This window comes from Somniosus microcephalus, chromosome 5, assembly GCF_052327205.1.
Source record: "Somniosus microcephalus isolate GS21.2 chromosome 5, FLI_Smic_1.0, whole genome shotgun sequence".
NCBI lineage: Eukaryota > Metazoa > Chordata > Chondrichthyes > Squaliformes > Somniosidae > Somniosus > Somniosus microcephalus.
Genome location: NC_140991.1, coordinates 189,714,579 through 189,741,270, shown reverse-complemented (window position 1 = coordinate 189,741,270; position 26,692 = coordinate 189,714,579). Strand labels below are relative to the sequence as shown.

General features: G+C 44.1%; 1 protein-coding gene across 3 annotated transcripts in view; it reads left to right on the top strand.

Moving 5' to 3' along the window:
- The window catches only part of LOC147117492 (zinc finger protein 385D-like), an 885,325-nt gene extending 863,534 nt beyond the window's left edge, over positions 1 to 21,791 (top strand). The window contains exons 5-9 of one of the 3 annotated variants that reach the window (XR_015078456.1): positions 5,186 to 5,413; positions 18,194 to 18,375; positions 18,512 to 18,634; positions 20,178 to 20,584; positions 20,799 to 21,791. Coding sequence is in view for 2 of the 3 variants with exons in the window: in XM_085988517.1 (XP_085844643.1) it covers positions 5,186 to 5,413; positions 18,194 to 18,375; positions 18,512 to 18,634; positions 20,178 to 20,408 (764 nt within the window). In the remaining variant the exon portion in view is untranslated. Of the gene's footprint in view, positions 1 to 5,185; positions 5,414 to 18,193; positions 18,376 to 18,511; positions 18,635 to 20,177 lie in introns of all 3 variants that reach the window. The other 2 variants (XM_085988518.1, XM_085988517.1) reach the window with 2 other exon arrangements.
- The last annotated feature ends 4,901 nt before the right edge of the window (positions 21,792 to 26,692 follow it).

Here is a 26,692-nt window from a genome sequence, read left to right as displayed (position 1 = left end):
GGCTATTGGCCTCTCTGAACCGTCACAGAATTTGTGTGACAGCACCGCTCCAATGCCATAAGGTGACGCATCACATGCCAACCGAATCGGTAGTGTTGGGTTGTAGTGGGCCAATACTTCTTTTGAAGTGATTTGGCATTTACATTCCTGAAAGGCACGCTTACACTCATCACTCCATTTCCATGTTACACCAGTTTGAAGGAGGGCGTTCAGTGGGTGCAGAATTGTAGATAAATTCGGCAAGAACTTATGGTAGTAGTTCACCAACCCGAGGAACGACCTCAGTTGCGACACATTTTCTGGTGCTGGAGCCTTGACTACAGCCTCAATCTTGTCCGGCGACTTATGCAACCCTTCCTCATCAATCATGTGGCCACAATACGAGATTTGTCTCCTGAAGAACTCGCATTTGGGACGGTTGGCTTGTAGCCCATATTCCTGCAATCTCGTGAGCACCTGTTCCAGGTTGGCAAGGTGTTCATTGTCATTTTCGCCCGTAACCAGGATGTCGTCCAAATAACACTGGGTCCCCGGGATCCCTTGCAGGACTTGTTCCATTGCCCTCTGCTACATAGCCGGGGCGATGCTACCCCAAATACCAGTCGATTGTACTGGTAAAGGCCTTTGTGAGTGTTTATCGTGAGGTATTTCCTAGATGCTTCTTCCACCTCCATTTGTAGATACACTTGAGCCAGGTCAATCTTTGTAAAACGTTTCCCTCCAGATAGTGAGGTGAAAATATCTTCTATCCACGGAAGCGGATACTGTACTGTGTGCAGGACTGGGTTCGCAGTCACCTTGAAGTCCCCACAGATGCGAACCTTCCTTGGCTCCCCAGGCGTGCTGCTCAATGCTTTCTTCATTACAGGAACGATGGATGTGGCCCACTCGCTCCAGTCCACCTTAGACAGCACCCCCGAGCGCTCCAGACTCTCCAGTTCAGCTTCCACAGCTGGGTGTATCGCGTATGGCACCGGTCTGGCCTTGAAAAATTTTGGGGTTGCATTATCCTCAATCTTTATGGTTGCCTTTACTCCTTTTAGAGTCCCAAGTCCTTGTTGGAACACCTCTTCTGCGTCAGATAGAATTTGTGACAGACGTCCAGGTGCGACGTCATCATCTTTTTTGTCAGTCACAGTTAGTGCCAGAATGGAATGCCAATCTAATTGTAGTCTTCGGATCCATTCACGTCCCAATAATGGTGGTCCTCCATCTCGTAGTATATACAAGTATAGTTTTTGTGTTTCCTTTCCGTTATATTCAACTGGCACCCTTATTTTTCCTCTGGGGTAGACCTTTTGCCCCGTGTATGTTTTCAATACAATGGACGTGTTCTTTAAGGGTATGTGTGAGAATAGCCGCTCATAGTCTCGTTGTTTCATGACAGGTAGGGCTGATCCTGTGTCCAATTCCATCTTCACTGGGGATCCTGCTATCATGAGGGTGACCCAAATGGTTCGGTGATCTTCTTTTGCGATCACGTTGTGTAATTTTAAACAACTTAGTCGCCTGCTCCCGGAGTCCTTATCACTCTCCTGATCTTCGGAACTATTATCTGTCAGTTTCTTTACTTTCCTGTACTGTTCCTTAGTAGTTCTTGTCGTGTTGGTCTTCTTTCCCGACCTGCAGATTCTTGCTATATGTCCCATTTTTCTGCATTGCCTGCATATTTTGTCTTTAAACCAGCAGTCCTTCTGCTCATGGGTTGTTCTGCCGCAGCGATAGCACTTTTCGGCTCCATACGCCATTTCGTTAGCGCTGTATTCTTGTGGTTTCTGTTGTATTTCCGCAGCTCCCCGTGCTGCTGCTTCGTAGGATACTGCCACGCTGAAAGCCTGTTCTAGCGTCAGGTCCTTTTTGAAAGTAGTCGTTTCTGGGTTCCTTCACTCTGGAGCCCGCAGACAAACTTATCCCGTAAGGTGTCTGCCAGTCCTGCTCCGAACTGGCAGTGCTTCGATAACTTGCGTAGTTCCGTAAGATAGTCAGCATTGCTCTCATCTTTGTGCTGGTTTCTTTTATGGAACTTGAATCTTTCTGCTATCAGCAGTGGTGTAGGGCTTAGGTGTTCCTGTAAGATATGAACAATCTCCTCAAAACTTTTCTCCATTGGTTTAGCTGGGGTAATTAAATTCCGCAATAGGCCGTACGTATTCGCACCCATCAGGTTTAATAATACCGCCGCCCTCTTTCCATCGGCCACCTCATTTGCCTTGCAGTACACTTCGATTCTTTCTACATACGTGGTCCAGTCTTCTACTTCATTGTCGAAAGCAGTGATACTGCCACTTTTCGGCATCTTGGGCGATTTAAAATGGCGCCTCCCGCGCTTTTGCTTCTTCCCCAACGGGATAAAATGGTGCCTCCCGTGCTTTTGCTTCTTCCCCTTACTGCCATGCTGCTCCTAGCATTCTACGGGGTAATGGCGGCGACCCGCAGCTTTGGCGCGTCTCGCTTTCCTTCCCCCCCCGTTTGGTTTCTCTCCGCTGTCCTGTTCTCGAGCACCGACCGCGCCCTGTGCGCTCCACCCTCTCTCTCTTGTTTTCTTTTCCCGGCGACGCTGCGCGGCCCGATTTGTAGAGCCGCTCGATCGAGCTTGAGCCCGCCGCAGTCCGGAAAGGTCAGCGCGCTACCTGCTACCAGCACGATTAGCTGGAACCACAGTCTCTCCCGCAATTCTCCAAACACCGATGGATTCTTTGGGCAGTTGCCCTCAGTCGACGCCTGTTGCTCAGACTACGACCTTCCAGGACCTTCCTTTCAGGCGAGATCCCTGTGAGATGATGCCACACTGCAGGTGAGTTCGAACTTACTCGTCGCCACTGTAAAGTCCGCGCCTCAATAATACACGGACTTCGGGAGAACAGTTTAACAGGTACTTTACTGAACAAGAGGCAGCTTGAAACTGAAACTACAGAAGCCTGCTAGGGCCTTTTATACAGGGGTGGTCACTGCCGGTACTGCAGTCTAAGACCAGTTACTCCCTTAAAGGTACATACACAACACTCTCCACTTGCCTGGATGAGTGCAGCTCCAACAACACTCAAGTAGCTCGACACCTCCAGGACAAAGCAGCCCGCTTGATTGGCACTCCATCCACCACCTTAAACATTCACTCCCTCCACCACCGGTGTACCGTGGCTGCAGTGTGTACCATCTACAAGATGCACTGCAGCAACTTGCCAAGGCTTCTTCAGCAGCACCTCCCAAACCCTCGACCTCTTCCACCTAGAAGGACAAGGGCAGCAGGTGCATGGGAACACCACCACCTCCAAGTTCCCCTCCAAGTCACACACCATCCTGATTTAGAAATATATCACCGATTCTTCATCGTTGCTGGGTCAAAACCCTGGAAGTCCCTACCTAACAGCCCTGTGGGAGTATCTTCACCACACGGACTGCAGATGTTCAAGAAGGCGGCTCATCATCACCTTCTCAAGGGCAATTAGGGATGGGCAATAAATGCTGGCCTTGCCAGTGATGCACACATCCCATAAAACAAATAAAACATTTTTTTTTTAAAAGCCCTGAGTGTGCAAGTGCATGCACAAGGAGGTGCAGTGAAGTATCCTGTTCTGGTTGCAGATGAGGTCTGGGAAGCAGGGAAGGGAAGGATTGATAATGCTGGGGCCAAAGTCGGTGGTGCAAGGCTGTGGAGAGAGTAAGAGAAATGTAAAGGGGAGTCTTTCCTTGGCAACTCTGGTGAGGTCATTACATTTTTCTCTGTATTGTTGCCAGTTTGTTAGAGCAATGTTTGTGGCTTTGACCTAGTCAGTCATCTCTCTCTCCACTGCTGCTTAGCTATTTGCTTGGGTACCTGGTGTCCAACACTGGTGAGGAGAACCTCATGCCTGCTGGTAATATGTTCTATGGGCACCTCCATGGCACCATTCACAAACCTAGGGGTGCTGGCTGCAGTCATCTTCTGCATTTGTTTTTTCAATTGAAGATGTATGAAGGGTAAATTAAATGTACAAATGTACAGAAGCCAAAAAATCTACAGTAATAAACATGAGTATGTTTCATAGACATTACAATACCAGTGTTAGATTACAAAGACACAGAATCTCATGATATATTGGTTGTGTAAACCTTATGGGTAATTCCAGCTTTTGATTTATAATATAAGTTGCAAATGTAAATTTGACACACTTCCCCATAGTAGGATTATGCATAGTTACCAACACCTAAAACAGATTATTTGGTTATTATCACATTGCTATACTTCAAAAGTATTTCATTGGCTGTAAAGTCATTGGGACGTCCTGGGGTTGTGAAAGGTGCTATATAAATGCAATTTCTTTCTTTCTCAGCAGATAGTGAAAAATAAGTTCTAGTATCCACCATATAAAATGTGGACCTCCCCTTTAGGCTTCCTTTAAATAGTGGTAGTCTCCACTGGATTTCTCACACTCCCAATGGGTGAGCTGCCTATAGGGAGCACAATTAGCACTGGCAGCTCACCCTGAATATTGAAATAAGACTCAATCATGGACATGGATGGGGCCTCACACCAACCTCATTGGGTAGGAGTAGCAGATGCCCCACCCATCGCCTCTCTGATTTGCACTATACATAGAAATCAACCCCATGGTGTCTACCGTTCAGTAAAGTTAGTGAAGACAGCAGGGTTTTGACCAGATAACAATGCATGATGATGATTTTTATTCCACAGAAGATTCAAATTTAGGTAATTGTTATTCACAGTCTGAGCTAAAGAAAGGAACATCTTTCCATTTGTCTTAACAGCACAGCAAATACCAAGAAAACCATTATCAGTATGAATTGTTATCACCATAGCTTTTCCATAATCACTCTTCTAAAGACAGACCTGCATGAACAATTGAAAAATTAGTTGAGGGTATGGGAGAAAGTCAATTACAATTTCAGGGCAAACCTGGTGGTTGGTGGAGACCATTTACTTCAAATTGAATACATGGGAGATAGTATCAAAGATCTTTCTTTAACAAAGTCTTCACAGAATTATCATCTTATCCACAGATCAAATTTTGAAAAGTGGTATTGAAAAAGTGAAGAAAATAGATGGTGTTGAACATTTGATAGATTAGATTTTTGGTTGGAATGCAGTTAAAATATTTTTTTTTTGCTATATTTGCTGAAAGACAGCCTTGTGACAGCAATAGTGGTCTTAGCTTCCTTTTCACGATTTTTTTTGTTTTTACTCTAGACAGCACTCAAGGGACAGCAACAATATCAAAAGTGACCACATTGGCAGCAGCAAGTGACAGTGTAACAACAGAATCCCTTTCCGGGACAGAGAAATCCTTTACATCTAGTAGCTGCAACACAGCTCTTCCAAAGGAGACGGAAGAAGAAAAAGCAAAACGGCTGCTTTACTGTTCACTCTGCAAGGTGGCTGTCAACTCTGCCTCACAACTGGAAGCACACAACAGTGGTGAGACACGGGAATCTGTTTTCCCAGCTTCCATTCCTATAATTACCTGTCTTTAAGCAGAACAAACTTACTCAACTACAGTCTGTCCATAAGGAATGGAGCTTCTTTAGTTTGCTGTTCAGAGATTGTGATAAAACACAGAGAGCATTTGCACAGCAAAATAATTTGGTGTTATATATGTACCTACCAATCGATGGCTTGAAGTATGTCACAAAGGACTAAAACATGATCAAAGGTTTCTGATGACATCATAGGGCTGATTAGAACTTACGGCGGTGGTGGGAGTGGATCGGCCGCCCATTTTATACTCCGTCCTGATTTCCCTAAGGATAAACGAAAAGGGTATGTAACAAGCGGCCAATCCACTGCCACCTGTTTTCCACCACTGCTGAAAGTTAAGTAAGCCCTCATAAATCAACTGAGCAAAGCTGAGGTCTTTTTTCCTCCTTCTCTTCTGAAGTCAGTGACTCACGCTGTGGCATGGCTCCAGGGGCAAAAGCGGCCTTTAGGTCGCTCTTCACATGTGGACCAAGAAGCTGAGTATCAGCAAGCTTTCTGACTGTGAAGACATCGCAGTTCAGTCTGACCAAGTCCATACACACACATAGGGTTCACCAGACAGCATTCAGGAACAGAAGGCCTGGCTGATTATTTCCCCCCTCACTAGCCTAAGACACTCAGTCAGCACAGATCAGGGATCTAATCTGGAACCTTCTGGTCTTTGTGGCTCAGTATCACACCGCCCGGTACAATTACCCACTGAAGCAGCAGAGGAACCCCAGCTAAGATGCTTTACACCATCATCTGAAACCCCAAGGCTGTGTTACAGCCATATTGCACTCTAAGCCATCTGTGTTTTTCCCCCTAATATTACTATCGTCATCCATTATGTCCATTTGTGTATTTTACTGACTGAGTTTGGACACCTGCATTTTGTGCCAGAAGCTCAGGTTTGTAGTATGAATCCTAATGCTATGGAAGGACAGTATTTCTGTATCAATTTATTATCTTTCATTACAGCCACCAAGTTCATAGCTGATGATTTGGGTATAGATAAACAATTTAACAAAGGTGACAAAAAAGTGATGTATGTGTTATCAGGATTTCCATTATGTTGACAATATTATTACATAATATAAAATCATGTTGTCTGAAAACTTGTATCATTTCCCTTAGCTCTTTAGCATTATGTTACGTTGGAATAAAGGTGCCTTTATATCAAACGAAAGTGCCTTGGCTATAAATTCCAAATGTGATCCACTCCCCTCACTGAATTGAGTGCATCATTTAGAAAATCAGTAGGAGAGGGCTGACAGGCATGCTATTATTGCACCATCAACTGTCTGCTCTAAACTGTAATATATACAAGGTCATTTTGTTTTACCTCAGTGTGCTGACTGTAGGAAAAGTGACTGAACTTGCAACCACATATCAGTCCACATGCTCAATGAAGCATTCTCTTGAGTGTGTGTTATGCAAGGTTGCTTGAGCTGCCATGACTGCCACTATCAATAGAACATCTTTATCATCACACCACTGGCAATCAACTTTTTGTTTATTACATCAGCATTCCAAAACATTAATCATTTTCTATTCCAGTTAATATCATTTAACCTCTATATGTCACATGGGGACTATTTTAATATTACATGATTGTAGGTTAAAGCAATATATGGAAGATCTCAGCAAGACTGAGTTCCCAGAGTGAAGCCTCACTCAACAGGTCCGTGAGTTGGAGATAAAGCTAGAAGACTCATACTCCAACTCTTCAACTTCTGCTCCTGTCAGAGGCTCCATGACTGGTGCATAACCTTGTTGAATTTGCCATTATAGCTAACCTAAAAGTAACATGCAAAGGCACTTAAACCTTTTCACATAAAGAATCTGTGTCAATGTTCAGGTAATGAGTTTAATGAATAGCCCCATGTTCATAGTTCTGACCTATGAGTTAACTTTTAAATCACTTCATACCTATTCTACAATTTTTATATGGGCTTCTCTTATTCAGTTTTCAAATGCTACCTCGTTAAAATATAACTACTCAATCCCATCAGAATTCCAACTCTAGCACTCTGATCGCCAACCAATGTGCCATGGTAGCATTGTGGGATTCTCTGTGGCCTTTGTCAACACTCCTCTATTGGTACTTGTACATTGCAGTGCCACTTTTGGACAGTGGTGATCTCCTCATTTACATTTTCACATTGCACCATTCCCCATCAGCTGTCTGGCAGAAGCAAACCCAAGAAAAATTGGATGATGGAAAATCGTGGGGAGAACCCAGGGATTTCCCGCTATGCGAGCTTGGCAGGAGAGGCTCTATACACGTGCATTAATTAGATCGGCCCTTGGGTCTCTACTTCTGTCAGAACAAGTAAAGTTAGGCGGTTTATGCTTCTAACTGCAGCCAGTGGTGAGTGAACTACCTTTGCTGTTGGGTGCAGTCTTATAATATAAAGGTATTTTATGGCTGAACACAGGGGTATATGCTTCTGCACAGCAGGATGGGCCTACTGGCCTTTCTTGCCTGCTGAGAGAGTACCCCACAAATGCATAGAGACCTAATTGACTGAACTGAGACTTAGTTGTAACTCCTGATCATTTCAACCAGTGGGCTAACTTTGAGGTCTGATGCATTATTTCTAATGCAGAAAAGAGCAGCCAATCTCATTGAACCTGCTATAAGATTGTCAAGGTCACCTTAAGCAGTACGACTGGTATCTAAAGGTCACAAAGAGTGGGGAAAGACAGTTGTGGAGTGAGTGACATTAATAAGCTTACAGAATGGGTGTGTAATGGGCAAATTAATTGCAATATAGATAAATGTGAGGTGGTGCATTTTGGTAGGAAGAATAAGGAGGCTAACTACTGCTTGGATAATAAGGGAACTAAATTAGATAACCCCTGAAAATGGGCATGGGGATTGCAGTGTGCGATTAAGCCGTACCCGTTGATGGCAATGCAGGCAGCACGCCAACTTCATGCTGCCTGCTCATTTAAATGATCTCTGCGTCCAGCCAGCACTAACTGCACTGTTCATTGGCTGGATGTACCAGCAGGGGACCAATATCATGAGAGGTTAGCCCCAGTTAAAGCTAGCCTGCACTGCTTAAAGCTAGCCTACACCTCTTAAAGAGGAGGGGCATTGTGGCTGGGCCAGGTGCTGGGAGTCGTGGTTGAAGAGATTCTGACCTGGGAAAGAGTGAGGAATGGCACAACAGGAGAGAATGGGCTCCAAGGTTTTTGGACACTGCACTGGAGGTCTTTGTAGAGGTATAAAGGAGGAGCGGTGTCCTGTATCCACAGGAGGGACGGAGGCCATTCAGCCACATGGTCAAAAGGCAGTGGGAGCAGACAGCTGCGGAGGTCAATGCCAGGAGTCAAGCCCTGAGGACTTGGATGCAGAACCGCAAGAAGTTCAGTGACCTCACATGAGTGGTCAAGGTCAGTGAATGCATCTTCAAATGACATAGCCTACCAACTGCACCAGTAGCCCCAGCCACTGCTCAAATCATCACATCCCCCATCACACACCTACCAACAATCTCACTCAATCAGGCCTCATACCTCACATTCATAGCTTCACCTCACCCTCACACACTTAGCACTGCTGCAAACCTCAAACCCACATCTCACAGCTTGCACACACTGCCAGCTGTTCAAACATGACAGGCACATCACCCAAACAGATTGCATGACACTCACTGACACACTTCCCTCTCTCTTGCAGAGCAAGGTGGTGCACAACCGGTGGCAGCAGGAGGTAGCCGGAGGGGGAACAGGCACGCCTGCATGTCCTAACCCCCATGGAGGAGACAGTGCTGGCCATTATTGGGATGGCCATTGCTGAAGCCGTGGCCAGCACCGGGGCTGAAACCATTGAAGATGACGATATCCTCATACCTAATCCTTTTTCTCACATCGCACATCCACCTCATCCCACACTCTCTTCTGATTTGCAAGCTGCAGATGGTGTAGGCATGCACGTCTTACTTTACCCCATCACCGCAACCTTACCCTTGTGCCGTTTTACTTTCGGATACCCAAGAGATGCAACCTGGCCAGGCAGTGGAGGAACATCAAGATGAGAGCGATGAGGAAGACATAGCACCGTCACTTGATTTGACACTCGCAGCCACCAGCTCAAATACTGACACTGTGTGTATCATAGAGAATAGCTTAGAGGTGGGATCGGCACTTGGTGAGACACCAGGCACTACTGGTCTGAACATAAGAACATAAGAAATAGGAGCAGGAGTAGGCCATTCGGCCCCTCGAGCCTGCTCCACCATTCAATAAGATCATGGCTGATCTTCGACCTCAACTCCACTTTCCTACACTATCCCCATATCCCTTGGTTCACTTAATATCCAAAAATCTATCGATCGCTGTCTTGAATATACTCAACAACTGAGCCTCCACAGCCCTCCAAAGATTCACCACCCTCTAACTGAAGAAATTTCTCCTCATCTCAGTCCTAAAAGGCCGACCCCTTATTCTGAGACTGTGACCCCTGGTTCTAGACTCCCCAGCCAGGGGAAACATCCTCCCTGCATCTACCCTGTCAAGCCCTGTAAGAATTTTGTATGTTTCAATGATATCACCTGTCATTCTTCTAAACTCTAGAGAATATAGGCCTAGTCTACTCAATCTGTCCTCATAGGGCAATCCCCCCATCCCAGGAATCAGTCTGGTGAACCTATGTTGCATTCCCTCTATGGCAAGTATATCCTTCCTTAGGTAAGGAGACCAAAACTGTATACAATACTCCAGGTGTGGTCTCACCAGGGCCCTATATAATTGCAGTAAGACATCTTGGGGGAAAAATTCGGTTGATTTGCGCCTCCCATTAGCATCCTAAGAGGGCGCTAATGGGGGGCGCAAAGCAACTAGCGCCCGGATGCAGCACCGCTGACCTCCTGCGAAATTTTGCAGGAGGTTAGCGGTGGCGATAACCTTTAGCGCCCCGTGGCGCTGCACCTCCGGAGATGATGTCATCGCTGTGCGCAGCGCCCCGCTCACGCTCCAGCCGCGATCTTCGGTAGCGCCCCATGACTTACCGCCGGACGCTATGTCTGACAGGCTCGGGGGCGTACGTGCGGCTGGTGTGGTGCAAATTAAAGGGAAGATGCCGGGCAGCCATTTTTGTTGCTGGCCACCTGCTAGCACCTGGACCCGTTGCTGTCCCCGGTCTCCTGTGAAGACCCCCGCGGGGTGCCGGCTGCATAATTAAAGGGAACATTGCTTGGCATAGGGTTTTACGCAGAGCTTGGAGCCCATCCTTTCCAGCATGGAAGTGGTGGCCAACTCCATTCGCACACTTGTAGACACAACCATGATGCAGCATCTGGTGGCCGATGTCGCAGCTTCCATTGTAGCACAAGCAGCAGCCAACAGATTACCAGGACTGCTGAGGAGCCACCTCAGGGGAGTGGCAGTGGGTCCATTTAGCATGAATCTGCTGACCTCTCTCAGGGTGACAGCATTCGTCCTGCCACCACTGCGACTCTGCCAGTGCCCTTGCTGTTGCCTGTCAGCTAGCCAGCCCAGACTGCTGATGCCCAGGCCGAAGTGGTGCAGTTCGCAGCTGGGCTTTCTAGGCCCCGAGCTGCTTGAGGTCATCCTCCAAGACCATCTGCAGTCTCCTCCACTGAAAGTCAGCAGCCTTCCACCAGCCATGCTGCAGCCACTGGGGTAGTACTATGTAGGTGCACTAGGATAGGCAAAGGCACACGGAAGATAAACACTGAGGAAATGCACAAAGATGATTATTTGACTTTTGTATGCATTATGGCATGATTTAATTTATAAATTTAGTTTGGAATGTTTATTTTGTGGTGGCTTTTACTTTTGCATTGTGGCCAAGCGGATGCAGTTCATGGTCAGCGACAGAGGAAAGGTAAGGTGTGGGACTGTTGGTGAATGGGGAATTGGGGTTGTGGTGACTTGTATTGCACTCGGATGAGTTCATCACGGACAGCCCGGGCAGAAAAGGCACTATCTAGGTTGCCTCCTCCCTTCCTCTTCCTCCTCCACCTCCTCTTTATTCTCCCCCTCCTCATCGTCCTGCACATCAGCTGATCGCCATATAGCTGGTGGCAAGGGCTGTGCCCTCATAATGACATGATTGAGCAGCATGTAGCAGACCAGTAATTGTTTTGGAAACTCACGAGTCAATTTTGGAACATGCCCTAAAGTTAACACAGAGTACTTTAACTTAAACTCATAAATCTACTACTACTGAATGGAGTTTTAGTGCATGTATCACCATTAACACAGCAAATTACGGGGCAGAAATTGGACCTTGTCTTGCCTATTTCTCAGATGTTAAAGAGGCAAATTTCAGATGCCGATAACCCACGCCCAATCTGCATCCACTGTGGTTCAGTCGACCTCTAGTCCTCTGTGAAATAAGTGTTCAGCCAATTAAAATATTCAAATGAGGGTTCTTCACCAGATTCAGGAATTTTTTTCTGATATTGGCCTGAGCCAACGCCTGATTCGTTCACTCTTATGCCCACCCAGCAAATGATGGCAGGAACAGCTGGAAAGCAGGCTGTAGACATTTCTTTTTAAGGGATCAGCATCTTCATTCACATAACTCTATGGTTAGTCATTTTAGGGTCATTGTGGGTTTGTTTGCCTTTTATTATAGCTATTTTGATTGCAATAGAAGTGTTTAAAAATTAGTCAGAATCACTTTTTGGAGGTGCAGGAGTCTTTCTCTGCTTTGCCTTCAGCACAATTAATGGGTGTTCTGCTGAGTCTACCATTGGGACTGGAGGATCAGGAAGAGCAGAACCAGCAAGCAAGACTGCACAGACCAGAAGATGCTGCAGGAGGCATGAATTCACACCATGTGTGAATTTAGGAACTGCATTTCCTACCTCAACCTGACTGAGGAGGCACCTCTTCTTCATGAGGGACCCTGTCACTGAGCTCTGTCACCTGTTGCATCATTGTCATCTGCAGCCCTGGACCAGGGCATGAACAACACTGCCTGTGGCTATGATGGTGACAGTGGCCCTTAATTTCTACACCACAGGGTCATTCTGGGCTGGAGCAGGTGACCTAAGTGATATTACGCAGTTTGCAGTCCACTGCTGCATCAGGAATGTCAAAGAAGCGCTTTACGGTAAGAGGAACCAATCTACTGTCTCTCGTTTCCCATGGAGGCAGCAAAACAAGATGAAAGAGCTGCAGCCTTCGCCAGGATAGTAGGCTTCCCACAGGAGCAAGACGTCATTGACTGCACCCACATTATCTTGTATGCTCCACCTGAAGAGCCAGGAATATACATCAACAGGAAGGAATCCACTCGCTGAATGTGCAATGACAGGCAACGCATCATACAGGTCTGTGCCTGTTTTCCTGGCAGTCGTCATGATGCCTTTATCCTGCACCAGTCCGCAACAAACCCTCTCTTCCATCCAAACCATCGGGTGTCAAATTGGCTGCTTGGGGACAATGGGTATCCCTTGATCACCTGGCTCATGATTCCTCTCAGAAACCCGAGCACTGGGAGCACTACAGTCAGAGCCATGCTTCCACCAGAGCTGTGATTAAAGCAAGCTATCGATCTTCTGAAGCAAAGGTTCCGCTGCCTGGATAGGTCTGCAGCAATGTTCCCTCTATTTTTTATTTCTGTGTGGGCCCTTTAAATTTGCTGCGTGTGCAGTATCTCTTCCAGCGGCAGCAGCTGGTGAGCAGCCTGTGAGGGACCTTGCGATTGGTGCAAGGCCACGGACTGGAGGTGTCCTTCAGTACAGCCCCTGAAGAGGTTCCAGATTCGTCAGCTTGTGCCGCACGCTCTGTAACTTTGCCCTGCAAAAGGGCCAAACTTTAGAGACATCTCGGGAGGAAGCAGTGGATGAGCAGGAGCAGTAGGATCAGCAGGAATCTGAGGATGCGGATGAAGAGCAAGGACCACCAATCCTGACCACTGCCAGAGCTCTGTGGCAGCAAATCATCGAGGAGAGGTTCAGTGAATAATTTTCTTCTCCCCAATGCACAACAGTCCCTTCTATCGTTTCACCAAAGTCCTTACACCCACCACATGAATGCTCTCAACATGTGCACTTTCTTGGATGTTGCACTAACATTACTACAAATGTTAAGACCAACAGCTAAATAAAGTAAAATATAAAGCCACCATCAACCTTCATTTCATAATTCCAGAAATTTACCAATGGGCAACTAATAGTCATCCTTGTGCAAACCCCTTGTGCATGACTTCTGTGCTCTTTCATCTAACTTAGTGCTTCTACGAGGTGGTTCCCCTGTGGCTACATCTTGGAGCTGTGGAAGGTTGTGAACTGCCACTGAAGACATTTGAAATGGCCATGGTGGGCGACCTTGGAGCTGTGACCATCGAGATTCCGCTGCAGGCTGCTGCGCCATGGCTTCATCCAGGGCAGTCTGGCCCAGCTGGCTGTCTGAAACCAACAAGGGCACTGGTTGAGAGGCTGGCAGGGGATCAGGCATGCTGTCATCCTGAGAAAGGACAGTAGGTGCTTCTCCCATAGTGTCACTGGCACTCACATGGGGCTGAGCCTCAGCACTCCCAGTGCTCAGTGCAAAAACAGAAAGTGAGAGTGATGTGATGCTCTTGAAGCCCCTTCATGCTTTGAAAGCCTAAGGCGATCCTCAAACCCATAGCCAAGATGGCAGCAGTCTGAGCTCCCATCGAAGCTGTTAGAGCTGCTACCAGAGACTCCATTGTTGTGGGCCCCACTGCAGTGTCCATAGAGCTGATCATTTGCTCCATGGTTGATTGCATAGTTTTGATTCTTTGCGCAAAGTCCTAACACAAGTTGGAGATGAACTCTTCCATCCTCTCTGACATTGTAAGTGAGCCTGCTGACAAGCAGTCCAGTGCACTTAGAAGTTCCTGTGTCGTCCCATCAGTCTTCTTTGATCGGCTGGGCCCATGAAGGCTACATCTGGGTCTTCTGCAGCAATGCTAGAATGTGAGATCTCCCACCGGCAAGCTTCTTCCTGAGTCGTCCTATCCCCTGCTTTTCTCCTGCACACTTGTGCTGGGTGCATCTCCCTGTGCAGGCTCCTCTAGCCTACCTTCTGAACTACAAGGGGTGCCACTCTCTGAACTGCTGTGTGCAAGGGTAAGGTCGAGTGACGCTTCTAATGTGCTCCACTCCACTTGGCTTGGCTCAATTGGGCAGCATTCTCAACTCTGAGTCAGGTGGTCATGGGCTGAAATCCCAGATCAGGGGCTTGAGCCCAAAATCTAGGCTGACGCTTCAGTGCAGTACTGAGAAAGCGCTTCACTGTTGGAGGTGCTATCCTTCAGGATGAATGTAAAAGATCCAATGGCAGGGGAGTACTCCCGGTATCCTGGCCAATACTCATCCCTCAGCCAACAAATGATCTCATTGCTGTTTATGGGACCTTGCTGTGTGCAAATTGGCTGGTGTGTTTGCCTACAAAACATCAATGACTACATTTCAAAAGCAGTGAAGTCCTGGGGATGTGAAAGGAGTGATATAAATGCAAGTTCTTTTATAACTACATGCCCACACAGAGAGAGCTGGCCCTTACTGAACCTATCAGATCCAGTGAATCAACAGGGTCCCTCTGAGACTGCAGCAACCATAAATTGTTGCTGTCAACATAAGACACAGGTTTCTAATTAAATAATTAAAACTCGTGGGAGTATCCAAACCATTGAAAAAGTCCTTCCAGTCTGTTCCCAGTTGTAGCAGTGTTAAAGGTGACGATGGTGTTGGTATAGAGTTAAAACACTGACTAGGACTGGGAAATGCTGGGCTCCAGTCCAGGAATAGAATTGAAAGGGGCTGAGATTAACTTAAAATTGGATCTTGGAACTGGACATATATAATGAACCAGCTGATCAATTATATCAACCACTTTAAATTAAATTGCCTAATTTTAACAGTATTCATTTTGATTTGGCATTGTAACAAGTTCTTCAGCTGTTTATGCAACAAACTGCAGTGAATAGCATTGTAATTAATCATTTCTTTCCATTTCAAAAATAAGAAAAGTGCAAAAGATTCCATGATATGGTAAAGAGATGGTTTAATCGCCAGTGAGAGCTCTTACCATGTCATGCATTTCAATAATATCATGAATCATCAGCTATTTGCTAATACATTAATGGTGTTTGAAGAGTGATTCATTATAGAAGGAAAAATCTTATTCTTTGTAGCAGTTTCAAATCTGCATTAAAGCATTTGTGGTTCATATTGAATTTTTCAATCTCCTTCCTTATGATAATGCTGTGGCTCACAGAAAGTAGCTCATATCTTGTTTTAACCTGAAGTATATCTTTTGGAAACAAACTCACATTCTGATACAGGGATTTGAATACATTGTACTTCTCCACTACATTCAACGGCCCTCCCCCAAGGAAAGGTTTTACTCCTGTTTCACAAATAATGGGGACAGATTTACTCTTGTAGCTATCCAATAACAGCAGTCAGGGTGTCTCCAAAAGATCTAATGGGGGACATGCAAATAAAAAAAACCTTTTTGGGTTGTCCATGGCCTTGTTGTTTTCCCTCTCAGCTCCACTAATCTGAGGGGGGCTGGGTGCAAGGACTAAGGCCTACTTCTTCTTGGCACCCTTCTTAATGAACGCCCACCTCATTTCATTGGGAAAGAACAGATCAAACCTTGAGAATCCTAGGGCAATGTTATTCATTATTGTAGAAAAATCATAAGTGTGTGTATAAAGAACAAGTTTATGATTTCACTACAAGTAGAGAGCAGAGAAAATCTTTCTGCATTGTGTTTTAAATTAACCACTTCACAAACATAGGTGCTTGTATTAATCTGAGGATTGCAGACTTAATTAAGCGTGACTGGCCTGGTTGTCCACCACCATATTTGACCTTTCCTACTCAGTTAGCAAATCATAGAATCATAGAATGGTTACAGCACAGAAGGAGGCCATTTGGCCCGTCGAGCCTGTGCCGGCTCTCTGCAAGAGCACTTCAGCTAGTCCCATTCCACCACCTTGTCCCCGTAGCCCTGCAAATTTTTTTCCTTCAGGTACTTATCCAATTCCCTTTCGAAAGCCATGATTGAGTCTGCCTCCACCACCCTTTCAGGCAGTGCATTCCAGATCCTAACCACTCGCTGCGTAAAAAAGTTTTTCCTCATGTCGCCTCTGGTTCTTTTGCCAATCACCTTGAATCTGTGTTCTCTGGTTCTCGACCCATCCGCCAATTGGAACAGTTTCTCTCTATCTACTCTGTCTGGACCCCTCATGATTTTGAACACCTCTATCAAATCTCCTCTCAACCTTCTCTGCTCTAAGGAGAACAACCCCAGCTTCTCTAGTCCATCCACGTAACTGAAGTCCCTCATCCCTGGAACCCTTCTTGTAAATATTTTCTGCACCCTCTCTAAGGCCTTCACATCCTTCCTAAAGTGCAGTGCCCAGAATTGGACACAATACTCCAGTTGAGGCCAAACCAGTGTTTTAAAAATGTTCATCATAACTTCCTTGCTTTTGTACTCTGTGCCTCTATTTATGAAGCCCAGGATCCTGTAAGCTTTTTTATCTGGTTTCTCAACCTGCCCTGCCACCTTCAATGATTTGTGCACATATACCCCCAGATCCCTCTGTTCATGCACCCCCTTTAGGATTGTACCATTTTATTACCTCTCCTCGTTCTACCTACCAAAAAACCCTCTTACTGTTCCAAGATTAACCAGGAGGATAAGGACACATTTTCCACAAAAAACTTCCCCTTTTGACCTTGCCCGTTCCATCCTCACTTCTGACTCCAAATGCAAGGAACTTGTGTATTTATTCATCTCCAAAAATGGCTCAGTATCCTGCTGGCCCACTGCCTCCCACACCCCTGACTCCTTGCAGGGTTACTGCTACTTCAAGCCCGATGCCAGAATACTCTATAGTTTCTTTTCTATCTTCTATGCCTCATCAAACTCATCTCCTTCATGAGAGCTACCACCCACCTATTCCTCCGATCCACTCCTGATCCAGCTCATGACCAGTCAAGTAACCCTCCTTGGCCCAGTGGTCATGGACATCATTAATTCTTCTCTTTTCTTGGGCAATGTTCCTCTTGCTTTCAAAAGTGCTGTCATCACCCTTCTCCTCGAAAATCTCACCGTTGATTCCTCCATCCTCCCAAGCAATTGCACCATTTCTGACCCCTCTTTGTTTCTGAGGATCTTGAACACTTTTTTGCCATTCAACTACAAGTCCACCACTCCTTGCTTGAATCCTGGCCATAGCACCAAAATCGTAGTCAAAGTCAACAGTATTATCCTATGTGACTGCTACCAGAGGCTGTTATCCCTCTTTCCTTTTCTGTCTCTCTGCAGGCTACAATGCAGCCACCCATCCTCCTCCACCATCTCTCCTCTTGCTTCCTAACACACTGTAACCAGCACATCTCCTGTGCTGTTTTCTCCATCTGTACCCATATTATCACTTCCAGCATGGTCCAAGCTTTCAACATAGGCCCCCTCCTATAACTCACCTATGTTGGCCTAGAAATTGGTCTGCGCAGCACACGTTTCTTGGCCATTATCAGTGATGCTACCATATGTAAACCAATGATTCCCAGCTGTCTGCCACCAACCTTGGCTCCATGACTCTTGCTCTGCTGTCTGACTGTCTAATATCAAGTCATAAATTAGCCCAAACTTCTTTTAAATAGGTTAATCCCTTCATTAGGAGCAATATCATTCCAGCCTATAATTCAGTTCATATCTTTACAATTAGATTCTGTTTTAGTGATGTTTTATAATTTTCCTCAACAGGATCTAAGCACAAAACTATGCTGGAAGCTCGAAATGGTGGTGGTCCAATTAAGGCATTCCCCAGACCGGGCGTCAAAGGCAAAACACCCACCAACAAAGGAGTTACTACCGGCCTGCAGAATAAAACCTTTCACTGTGAAATCTGTGACGTGCATGTCAATTCGGAAACACAACTCAAACAGGTTAGTCTTAAGAACATAACAGAAAAATCTTCTAAAGGCTACAAAGTTTGTGTTTTTCTGTGCCATCAAAGCCATATATCTTTGTTTTACATTTCGAGACCTTATTTGCTGTCTTTTACTGTTTATTTCAACACAGCATATAAGCAGCAGAAGACACAAGGACAGAGCTGCAGGAAAACCTCCTAAACCCAAATACAGTCCATACAACAAGCTCCAAAGGGGTACCAATGCACTTGCGGTAAGCGCATGCATAAATGCGGTAAGCTCAGAAAACTATGCCAAAAATTCTTAACTGGATAATTATTATCGCATGCTCAGAGGTTGCTCAAGGCAGGCAGGGAGATGCATGTGGTCATATTGCAATAACTAGTAATAAAAGGTGATCTATAGCAGTTGATTTTTCACACCACTGCTAGTAAAACACATACTGATGATCATATGAGGGCATCAGTAGGATTTTTCTGGCATAGTGCCTTATTTGGTTCTCATGTTCAAACTAGAAGCTATGGGAGTACAGAGCCAAATTCTAGATTTTATCCGGGATGTGTACTCCTGCTCCAAGGTCAGTGTAGACGCAGGAGTTACTGAACCTATCTCTATTGAAATAGGAGCGAGGCAAGATTCTCCATTGTCGCCCACCCAATTTTATGTCTTCATCAATATTGTGCTGGATAACGTCATAAAGGATTGTCTGTTCTAGGCATTTCTGAAAGAACTACAGTGCTTTTTTTCGTAGATGATATTGTGATGTTGGCAGATTCACCTGGGGATCCATTGAGCTCTACTCACCATTTTGAGCAAAGTGATAGGATGATGAGTGTCCCCAAGTATGGTATTATGGTTTTGAATGTCTCGAGGGGAACTAAAAGGAATTGATTGGAAGACCTAGGGAACATCCATCCCAACTGTTGATTCATATTGATACCTGTGCCTCTTGGCGAATGCCAAATTCATCCTGCACACTGTCCTTTGAGACAGTGCTGAGAAGAGGCGAACATCCCTTTGGGCTTTCTCATCTTTCTGCAATAACATCAAATTCTGAAACAGGTTAAGCTTGCAGCACACAAGTCATGTTTCCAAACAGTTCTCCTTGATTCATAACTCCTAGCATTCAACAGAAGGGCTCCCTTTGGCCCAGATGCAAGATCCAGGACCAGGCTATGAGGTGGACTTGTGGTAAAGGGAGAAATCATTTAATATTCTCAAGGGGGAGGCAGTTTCTCGGTAGCATGTCTCTTTGCCGAATCCCTCACATGAAGGCCTATATTAAGGAGTTGGCAATGAACAAACCTGGTGCATGGCATTAGATTAGGATATCCAAAGTATCAAGGTAGCTGGCATGTTGCAAATTGCCCTGTATAGGTCCTTACACCATGATAAAAGCAGATGTCTATCATATAACTAATGAGGCTTGAAGTCTATATTCAGGGTTGCTCCCTAATGTAGCTGGACATCCTTCGGGAATTCAATTTCAATATGAATGCTCTATTGGTCATATTAGATTTTGCTTTTTTTTAACATGTAACATCCATCTGTATGCTTGGGGTAGATAAGAAAAGGCTGTTCCGTAATCGGCTGTATTATGAATAAATAAAGCACGTTATATGGCTTCATTCTTTTTTCTTAAAGCAATATTTTCATTGCAGACATAAATTTAAAAATGTATCAAAATGAAAATATTTCTGGATTATCAAAGGTCAGGTTAATGATTTAGCATAGTATATGATGCCAGTGCTTTATATGCAAGAAAACCCTTGAAATCTTTGTTCAAACATACTTCACTGCAGTGTTGTCTTTTCCAGGTGAAACTGGCCTTTCAGAAGGAACTTACTAAGCCACTGGCTGCTCGGCTTTTACCAAACCCATTCGCTGCGGCTGCGGCTGCTGCTGCTGCAGTGAATTCACCATTTGCTTTGCGCTCCGGCCCGGCAGCCGCTCTATTCCAAACAGCAGCCCTGCCTCCAGCCCTCCTTCGACCAGCTCCTGGACCTATGCGGGCAGCACACACTCCAGTTCTATTTGCTCCTTACTGACCTGCCTATGTACAGGAGAGAACATTAGAAAAGTAATAAAAAGTACTGCAATAATTCAAACAGGGAACTATGCAGTGATAATCATGGAATTAAATAACATGGAAAGAAACTGGACTCTGCTCCTGCAGTAACGTACACGGAATTTGATTGGCTGCATCTTTCTTCAGCAAAAAGAAGTAAAGCAACCCTTCCATAGGAAAATCAATTACACAGATAATCTGAGTAGTTTATTGTGTGGTAGAAATGTGTAGGGTCTGCAAACTACCCATAACAATCAGCCTTTTTACACAGTATTTTCATGTAATGTTTCCATGTCTTGTGAATAGTCTGTAAATGTGTGTAAGGGCATTAACCTAAAGTCTTATATGTACATTTAATTTCTCGCTGTAGGATGAAACAAAACAAAATGGGACACTGTGACTATTGTCTTCATTAACCGTCAGCACAGTTCAGCAGCTTGCTGCCTGGTATTTACCCAACTATAAACTTGTAAATGGTGTCTTGTGAATCTGTAGCTTTGTGCTGTATATCTCTGATGTAATAATTGTCTAATATGATTTGCAAATGTTAGACGGAATGAAATAGCAGATGAGATAAGTTTAACTTTTAAACATCCTAGCGAATTGTGATCAGGAAGGTCTGTGGCTGTCTTCATGGAGTTCATTGTGTATTTATTTTGATTGGAGACAAAGCCAGGTATTAAGGTGTACGGACACTATAACTGCCACACACCTTCTTGTACAGCTCCATTAAGTATTTTATAAAGCTAGCATCTTTAAATGTAGTTTTCCCATAATAAGTGAATACATTGTAATTGTGTTTACTTTGAGGTTTGCCAGAGCATAATCTAAATTAATATTTCCATTCAACTGAGTTGTGCACTGAGTGAAACAAAAGTTTTTCAGTGTATATTTTTTACGTTCTATCTGTTCAACTGTTAGCTGCAACCAGTTTGAATTAATTCCAGATGCACGATGAAGCCATTTCTAAATCTTACTTGTATTTAATACTGAAGCTTTAATGTCTTCTCTGATAATTCCTCTGTATGATTTACATGGCTGACATTTTTGTTTTTGTTTCTCCCCATTTGGACATTGAGTTTACAGTACAGCCATGCAATGTCATATACTTCAAAGGTAAGTCTTTAGTTGATTTACTTGACTTATAAGCTTTAAGCTTTCTTGCATAATGTCTCATTCCTGCTCCTCCAGACCTAACCATATATGCTCACAGCACAACAAAGCTGGGGAGTCATTTAGTACATTCTAGCTGTTAAAGCCTGCAGCTTTATTGCAGACCATTGGTAGTTTAGCCGAGTGTAAATTGTGACAAGAAAATTATGTTTCTATGTACAGTATTGTCAATAAAATCTTTCCCAACCTTGTATGTATCAGCAATGATCACCAAAATCACTACTGCAAATGAAACTGATAGCTCAGGACAAAATCTTTAAAGGTGATGTAAAAAGGTTTGCTGAAATAGAAAATAATTTGTTAATAAAGAAAGTATTAGTATTAACCAAAAATATACTGTGTTTATTATAAAAAGAATGCTGACAACTGAATGGCATTTGGTTTGGAAATGATATCAGATATTTTCACATAAAAGGCTAATCATGCTGCAAAGATTACCAGGAAGTGGAGTGTTTGACTTCTGACAATGAAAATCTTTGAAATATATTTAGTTAACTTACAACAAAAGAGTCTGACATATTTAGAAGCAAAATAGTAGTTTAATACAAGTAGAGAACCACACCAATAATTTTATATAAATTTAAAGAAGAAATAAATAAAGAAGTCTTTAATCTTAAAAACAGAAAAATGTGCAGTTTTTGGCACCAGCAGGTATTCTTACTTGAGCATAAACATCAACTGACTGATGGCTGGTAACCGCTCATGTTCTTTACTGTAGCTCTTTTATATTTTAATTCTCAAATACCACATTCAGGATATCTCAAACTAAATTCCGAGCAGTTTTGTTTTGTGTTAATTGATATGCTTAGATGTAGCACACTACCCCGCTGAAATCTATAGGAAATGTGTCCCATTCATTTATACACGGCTGTTGCAAATCTCATGATTTTCAACCCCCAGACAATTTTGGATTGAAGGTTTGAAAGGTGTCAGCCTGTATTATGATTGCAATGAAGAATTCTGCACTATTTTTAATAGATAACTTGCTGTGATTCTACTGCAATGTTAACTAACAGTCTGGGGGTGATTTTCCCAGCCCTGGGGAGGCGGGTATGGAGGCGGGACTGCCGGGAAAATGGCAGAACCTGGGAACAGGTACCTATCCCACCCCCAACCCGCCTCCGTGCCATCTTCCCAGGAGGCGGGTACCCGACCTGCGCCGGGTCCCGTCTCCTTGAGGCAGGAAGGGGATTAGTGCCAATTAACTGCCTGTTAACAGGTAGTTAACAGGCAGTTTGTTGGCTAATCCCTATTTTGAGCCTTAAAGTGTGGGCTTCCCGACAGCTCTGAACCTCACCAGGGTCAGCGAGGCGAGCTGTGGGTCTACGGGGGTCAGAGGGGCCGAAATGTCCGGTGTGCAGTTGAGTGATGAGTGCAAGTGTGGAGAGGTGAGTCTAAAGTGTTTTAATAAGATTACTTACCTTTGCTTCTTCCTCCAGGCTTCATCCCTTTAGGCTGCCGAGCTGCCTCATCTCCATGGCAGAGATGACAGAATGGCTGCTGCATTCTCCAATGCAACAGCCATCTGATTTCTGCTCAGGAAAGAGGTTTGGTGAGTCTTGAGTACAAGGACTCACCAAAGAACAGAGATTGTCAGTGTTTGACAGCTTCTCAAAGCAATGACAATTCATCTGTTCTCTGTCACTGGCTTTCCCTTAATTGGCCTGCTAAGCCCCCTGGGCAGGCTTAACAAGGTCAATCAAGGGAAAATAGTGTGCGTTGGCCGGACGTCGATGGAGGCGGGACTAAAACCCGACAAGCAGCTTTCCCGCCTCCATTAAGTCCCCATTGATAAAATCACCCCATATGTTTGGGGTGTTAGACTGTTTTAGTGGTTAGTTTATTACTAAAACTTAATTAAGTGATGCTGAATTTTTAACCTTGTACTAAATCACTAGCATTTGAAATATCCCAAATAAAGCAGTTGGATATTGAACATTTGGGCTGCAGGCAGATCAAAAGCAATGGCAACAACTGAGAAAAGGTAAAAGCAGGACTGGACTATTTCCAATATTCCAAACAGTCTTAGCTGCAGGTCAGTGGGAAGTAAAGTGCAAGTTTTACTACATAAATTGGAGGCAACAGAATTTCCTAACTTTTATATTGTTTTCCTGTTACCCCAATGTTCAAAACTTTGGGATTTGATATTTTTTGCACAGAAACACTTTTTAAAGTAAAAGCTACTGAGTGTAAAAATGTACAAATTTTGGAGGATACACTGTGAATTATCTTCGAATAGTATTTACATAAAATGTTTAAATTATCATTTTACTGTCAATCATGCTTTAACAATCCCTTCTTCTCTGTCCAGTACAAAGGATTCTCTCCAAGCACTATTTAAATTACTCATTTTTTAAAAGTCCACCTTTATCTACTCCATCCCCTCTCATTTTACTCTGTCGTCAAAATCAATTTCTCTAAAGTCTCAGCTGTGCAACTTTTCTGAAATCACGGCTGAAGGAAGTGAGGTAAAAAGAAAAAACGAACTGCAAATGCAACTGTGAGTGGAATGCACTGCCTGAGAGGGTGGTGGAGGCAGATTCAATCGTGGCTTTCAAAAGGGAATTGGATAAGTACTTGAAGTTAAATAAATTTGCGGGTTATGGGGAAAGGGCCGGGGAGTGGGACTAGCTGAAGAGCTCTTGCAGAGAGCCGGCACAAGCTCGATGGGCTGAATGGCTTCCTTCTGTGCTGTAACCATTCTATGATTCTATGCTGGAAATCTGAAATCAAAATAGAAAATGCTGGAAATACTCTGCAGGCCCTTCAGCATCTGGAAGAAAGATAGGTGAACATTTCAGCTGTTAACTCTTCAAAGGTGGCAATGATGGTATAGGGGAGGGTGTCACCAGATGGGCACTCTGTAGTTTGAGTGCTGCTGAGCCATTCAGTCACATTATTGGGAGGCCCCCTAATTTTTTATGGGGGGCCTTAATAAGTGTTGGGGTTAAAATCCCCCCATAAAGCTTCATAAATTTGGAAATCAGTTTTTGATTGGAACTTGATGGTTTAAGAATTTCAGATTGGGGTTAGGGTACAATATATGAAAGTATCTTGAAGCAAAAAGAAATTAAATCTCAGATTTGCAGATATTTATAATGTTTTTAGAAGCCATGCTAACCGTTCTGATGTAGTTAAGTAGTTGAGAGGGCTTTATGCAGCCTCCTTTAAGTAAGTCATCAAGCTCTTTTCTACTCTTCAGCTATCTAATATTAAGCCACATCTTCATGTTTTCACCAGGAACAAGAGCTGCTGCAGCAATATCTCAATGTTTCATATTAATCTAACTAGTCCATATAGAATGCCAGAAGTAAGACTTTGCACAGCACTTCTGGGGCCTATGAAGCTCTTTCCAGACAATGCTGTCTCTTGCAAGCAGAGCTTGAAATGCAGAAATAATCATCACTTGCTGGATCAAAGTTCAGACTATGGGGAACATGTTGTCCATTGGTACACCACTACAATTTCTTCAAGTCTTTCTGTACGCAACCAGGGTAATTTTGCAAGGTACCTGCCCATTTTAAAATGTTTTCAGCTGTAGCCTGCTACATCACACAATGTGCAAAAATATTCGAAGTAATGAGTGGGGATGGTCTCAATTTATTTAAGCCAGTGAGATTGCAAAGTTAAATCAATTTCTACATAATACGTGTTTTGTGTGTGTAGCCTCATGTTCTAGTTTTCTGAATGGTTCAGTATTTATACTGTGAAAAACAAAAAGTATCCAGAAAGAAAAAAAAGGGGGAAAATTATTCAGGTGCCTGTCCAGGAAACATAGACTGACAGAGATAAATCCTAACTTAACTTGACACCTGACCTACTGCCTATTTCCTTTGCACTCTGCCTGCTGGTATGTTGTCACCAGGATTACTTTAGCTGTAACCTATTGCTGTCTCCCCAGGTATCTTACGTCTCATTCCCAGGCCTTCTGCTCCCTGATGGGCTTTGGTCCAAAGCCACCTTCTCACTCCTTGCCCTCCCACTTGCCTCTGGGCCTTCACTCGTCAGCCCACAAACATTACCTTGAGATATCTACTGGTAAATAAACAAAACTATTTGGAGGCCCCTCAGCACATCCTCATGGTTGTGAAACAGCTGGATAAGATTAAGTCTCAGGAGGACTGACAAATGTTATATGGATAAAGAATTGCGTCCATTTGACATTTGGAAGCACTAGACCTACATTCTCCTCCAGTAAATGCAATATTTTCAGCCAAATCTAAGGATGCCTGCTGTTCTATGCAGATAGTTTTTATTGAGCTCTGTAAATGTTGATTAGATACATAGATTAGGACCATCTGAAACAGATTTAAGACTCACAAGGAAAGATGTTGATCCTAATAATTTTGAATCAAATTAAGCTGTAGGGAGTTAAATTCCTCTCCTAAGGTTAGCATAAACTGATTTTAATAACCCTGGAGAATGTGCATAATGCAAGTTAGTGAAATGTGTAGCAATCTAATTCTCCCATCAGACCAACAGAAAAAAACAGATGTGATATTCAGTGAGACAGTTTCCCAGGTGTGTACAATCCTCTTGGAATTAAGTATTTTGTATCCAGAAAGAATTCCAAATTTGGTAATCTCAAATACTGCTACGAGGGAAATCATGAGACCTCTGTCTGCATTTAGTGAGACTTTATGTTGTTCCCTTCCAGAGGTAAGCCCATAAATGTTGGAGTTCCAGCGGTTATTGCTGACAACGGCCTGATGGGGATATTGAGTAGCAGCAATGACAATGAAGTCAATCTACCTCAGCTGATGTGGGTTGAAGGTTCCAAGATAGTTATTACTTTAAAGAGCAAGCTTCAGCCCTGGTGCCGGGATAGTGTTACTCAAAAACATACCTGCCTACTGCTCTGGACCTCACTGAGGTAACCTCTCGAACATAAAGAAGTAAATCTCAAGCATCACAATAGACATTTGCTACTTGTTGGTCACAAATTTTCCTCACCCTCACCACCTTGAAGCTAGTAAGGTGGAGTGCACTCAAAGTACACTCCACCTGAACCCATCCGCATTTGTGGGATCAGGTCATTAACTTAGATCCAATACACCACAGGCACCTGAAACCTGAGATGGAAATCTAACT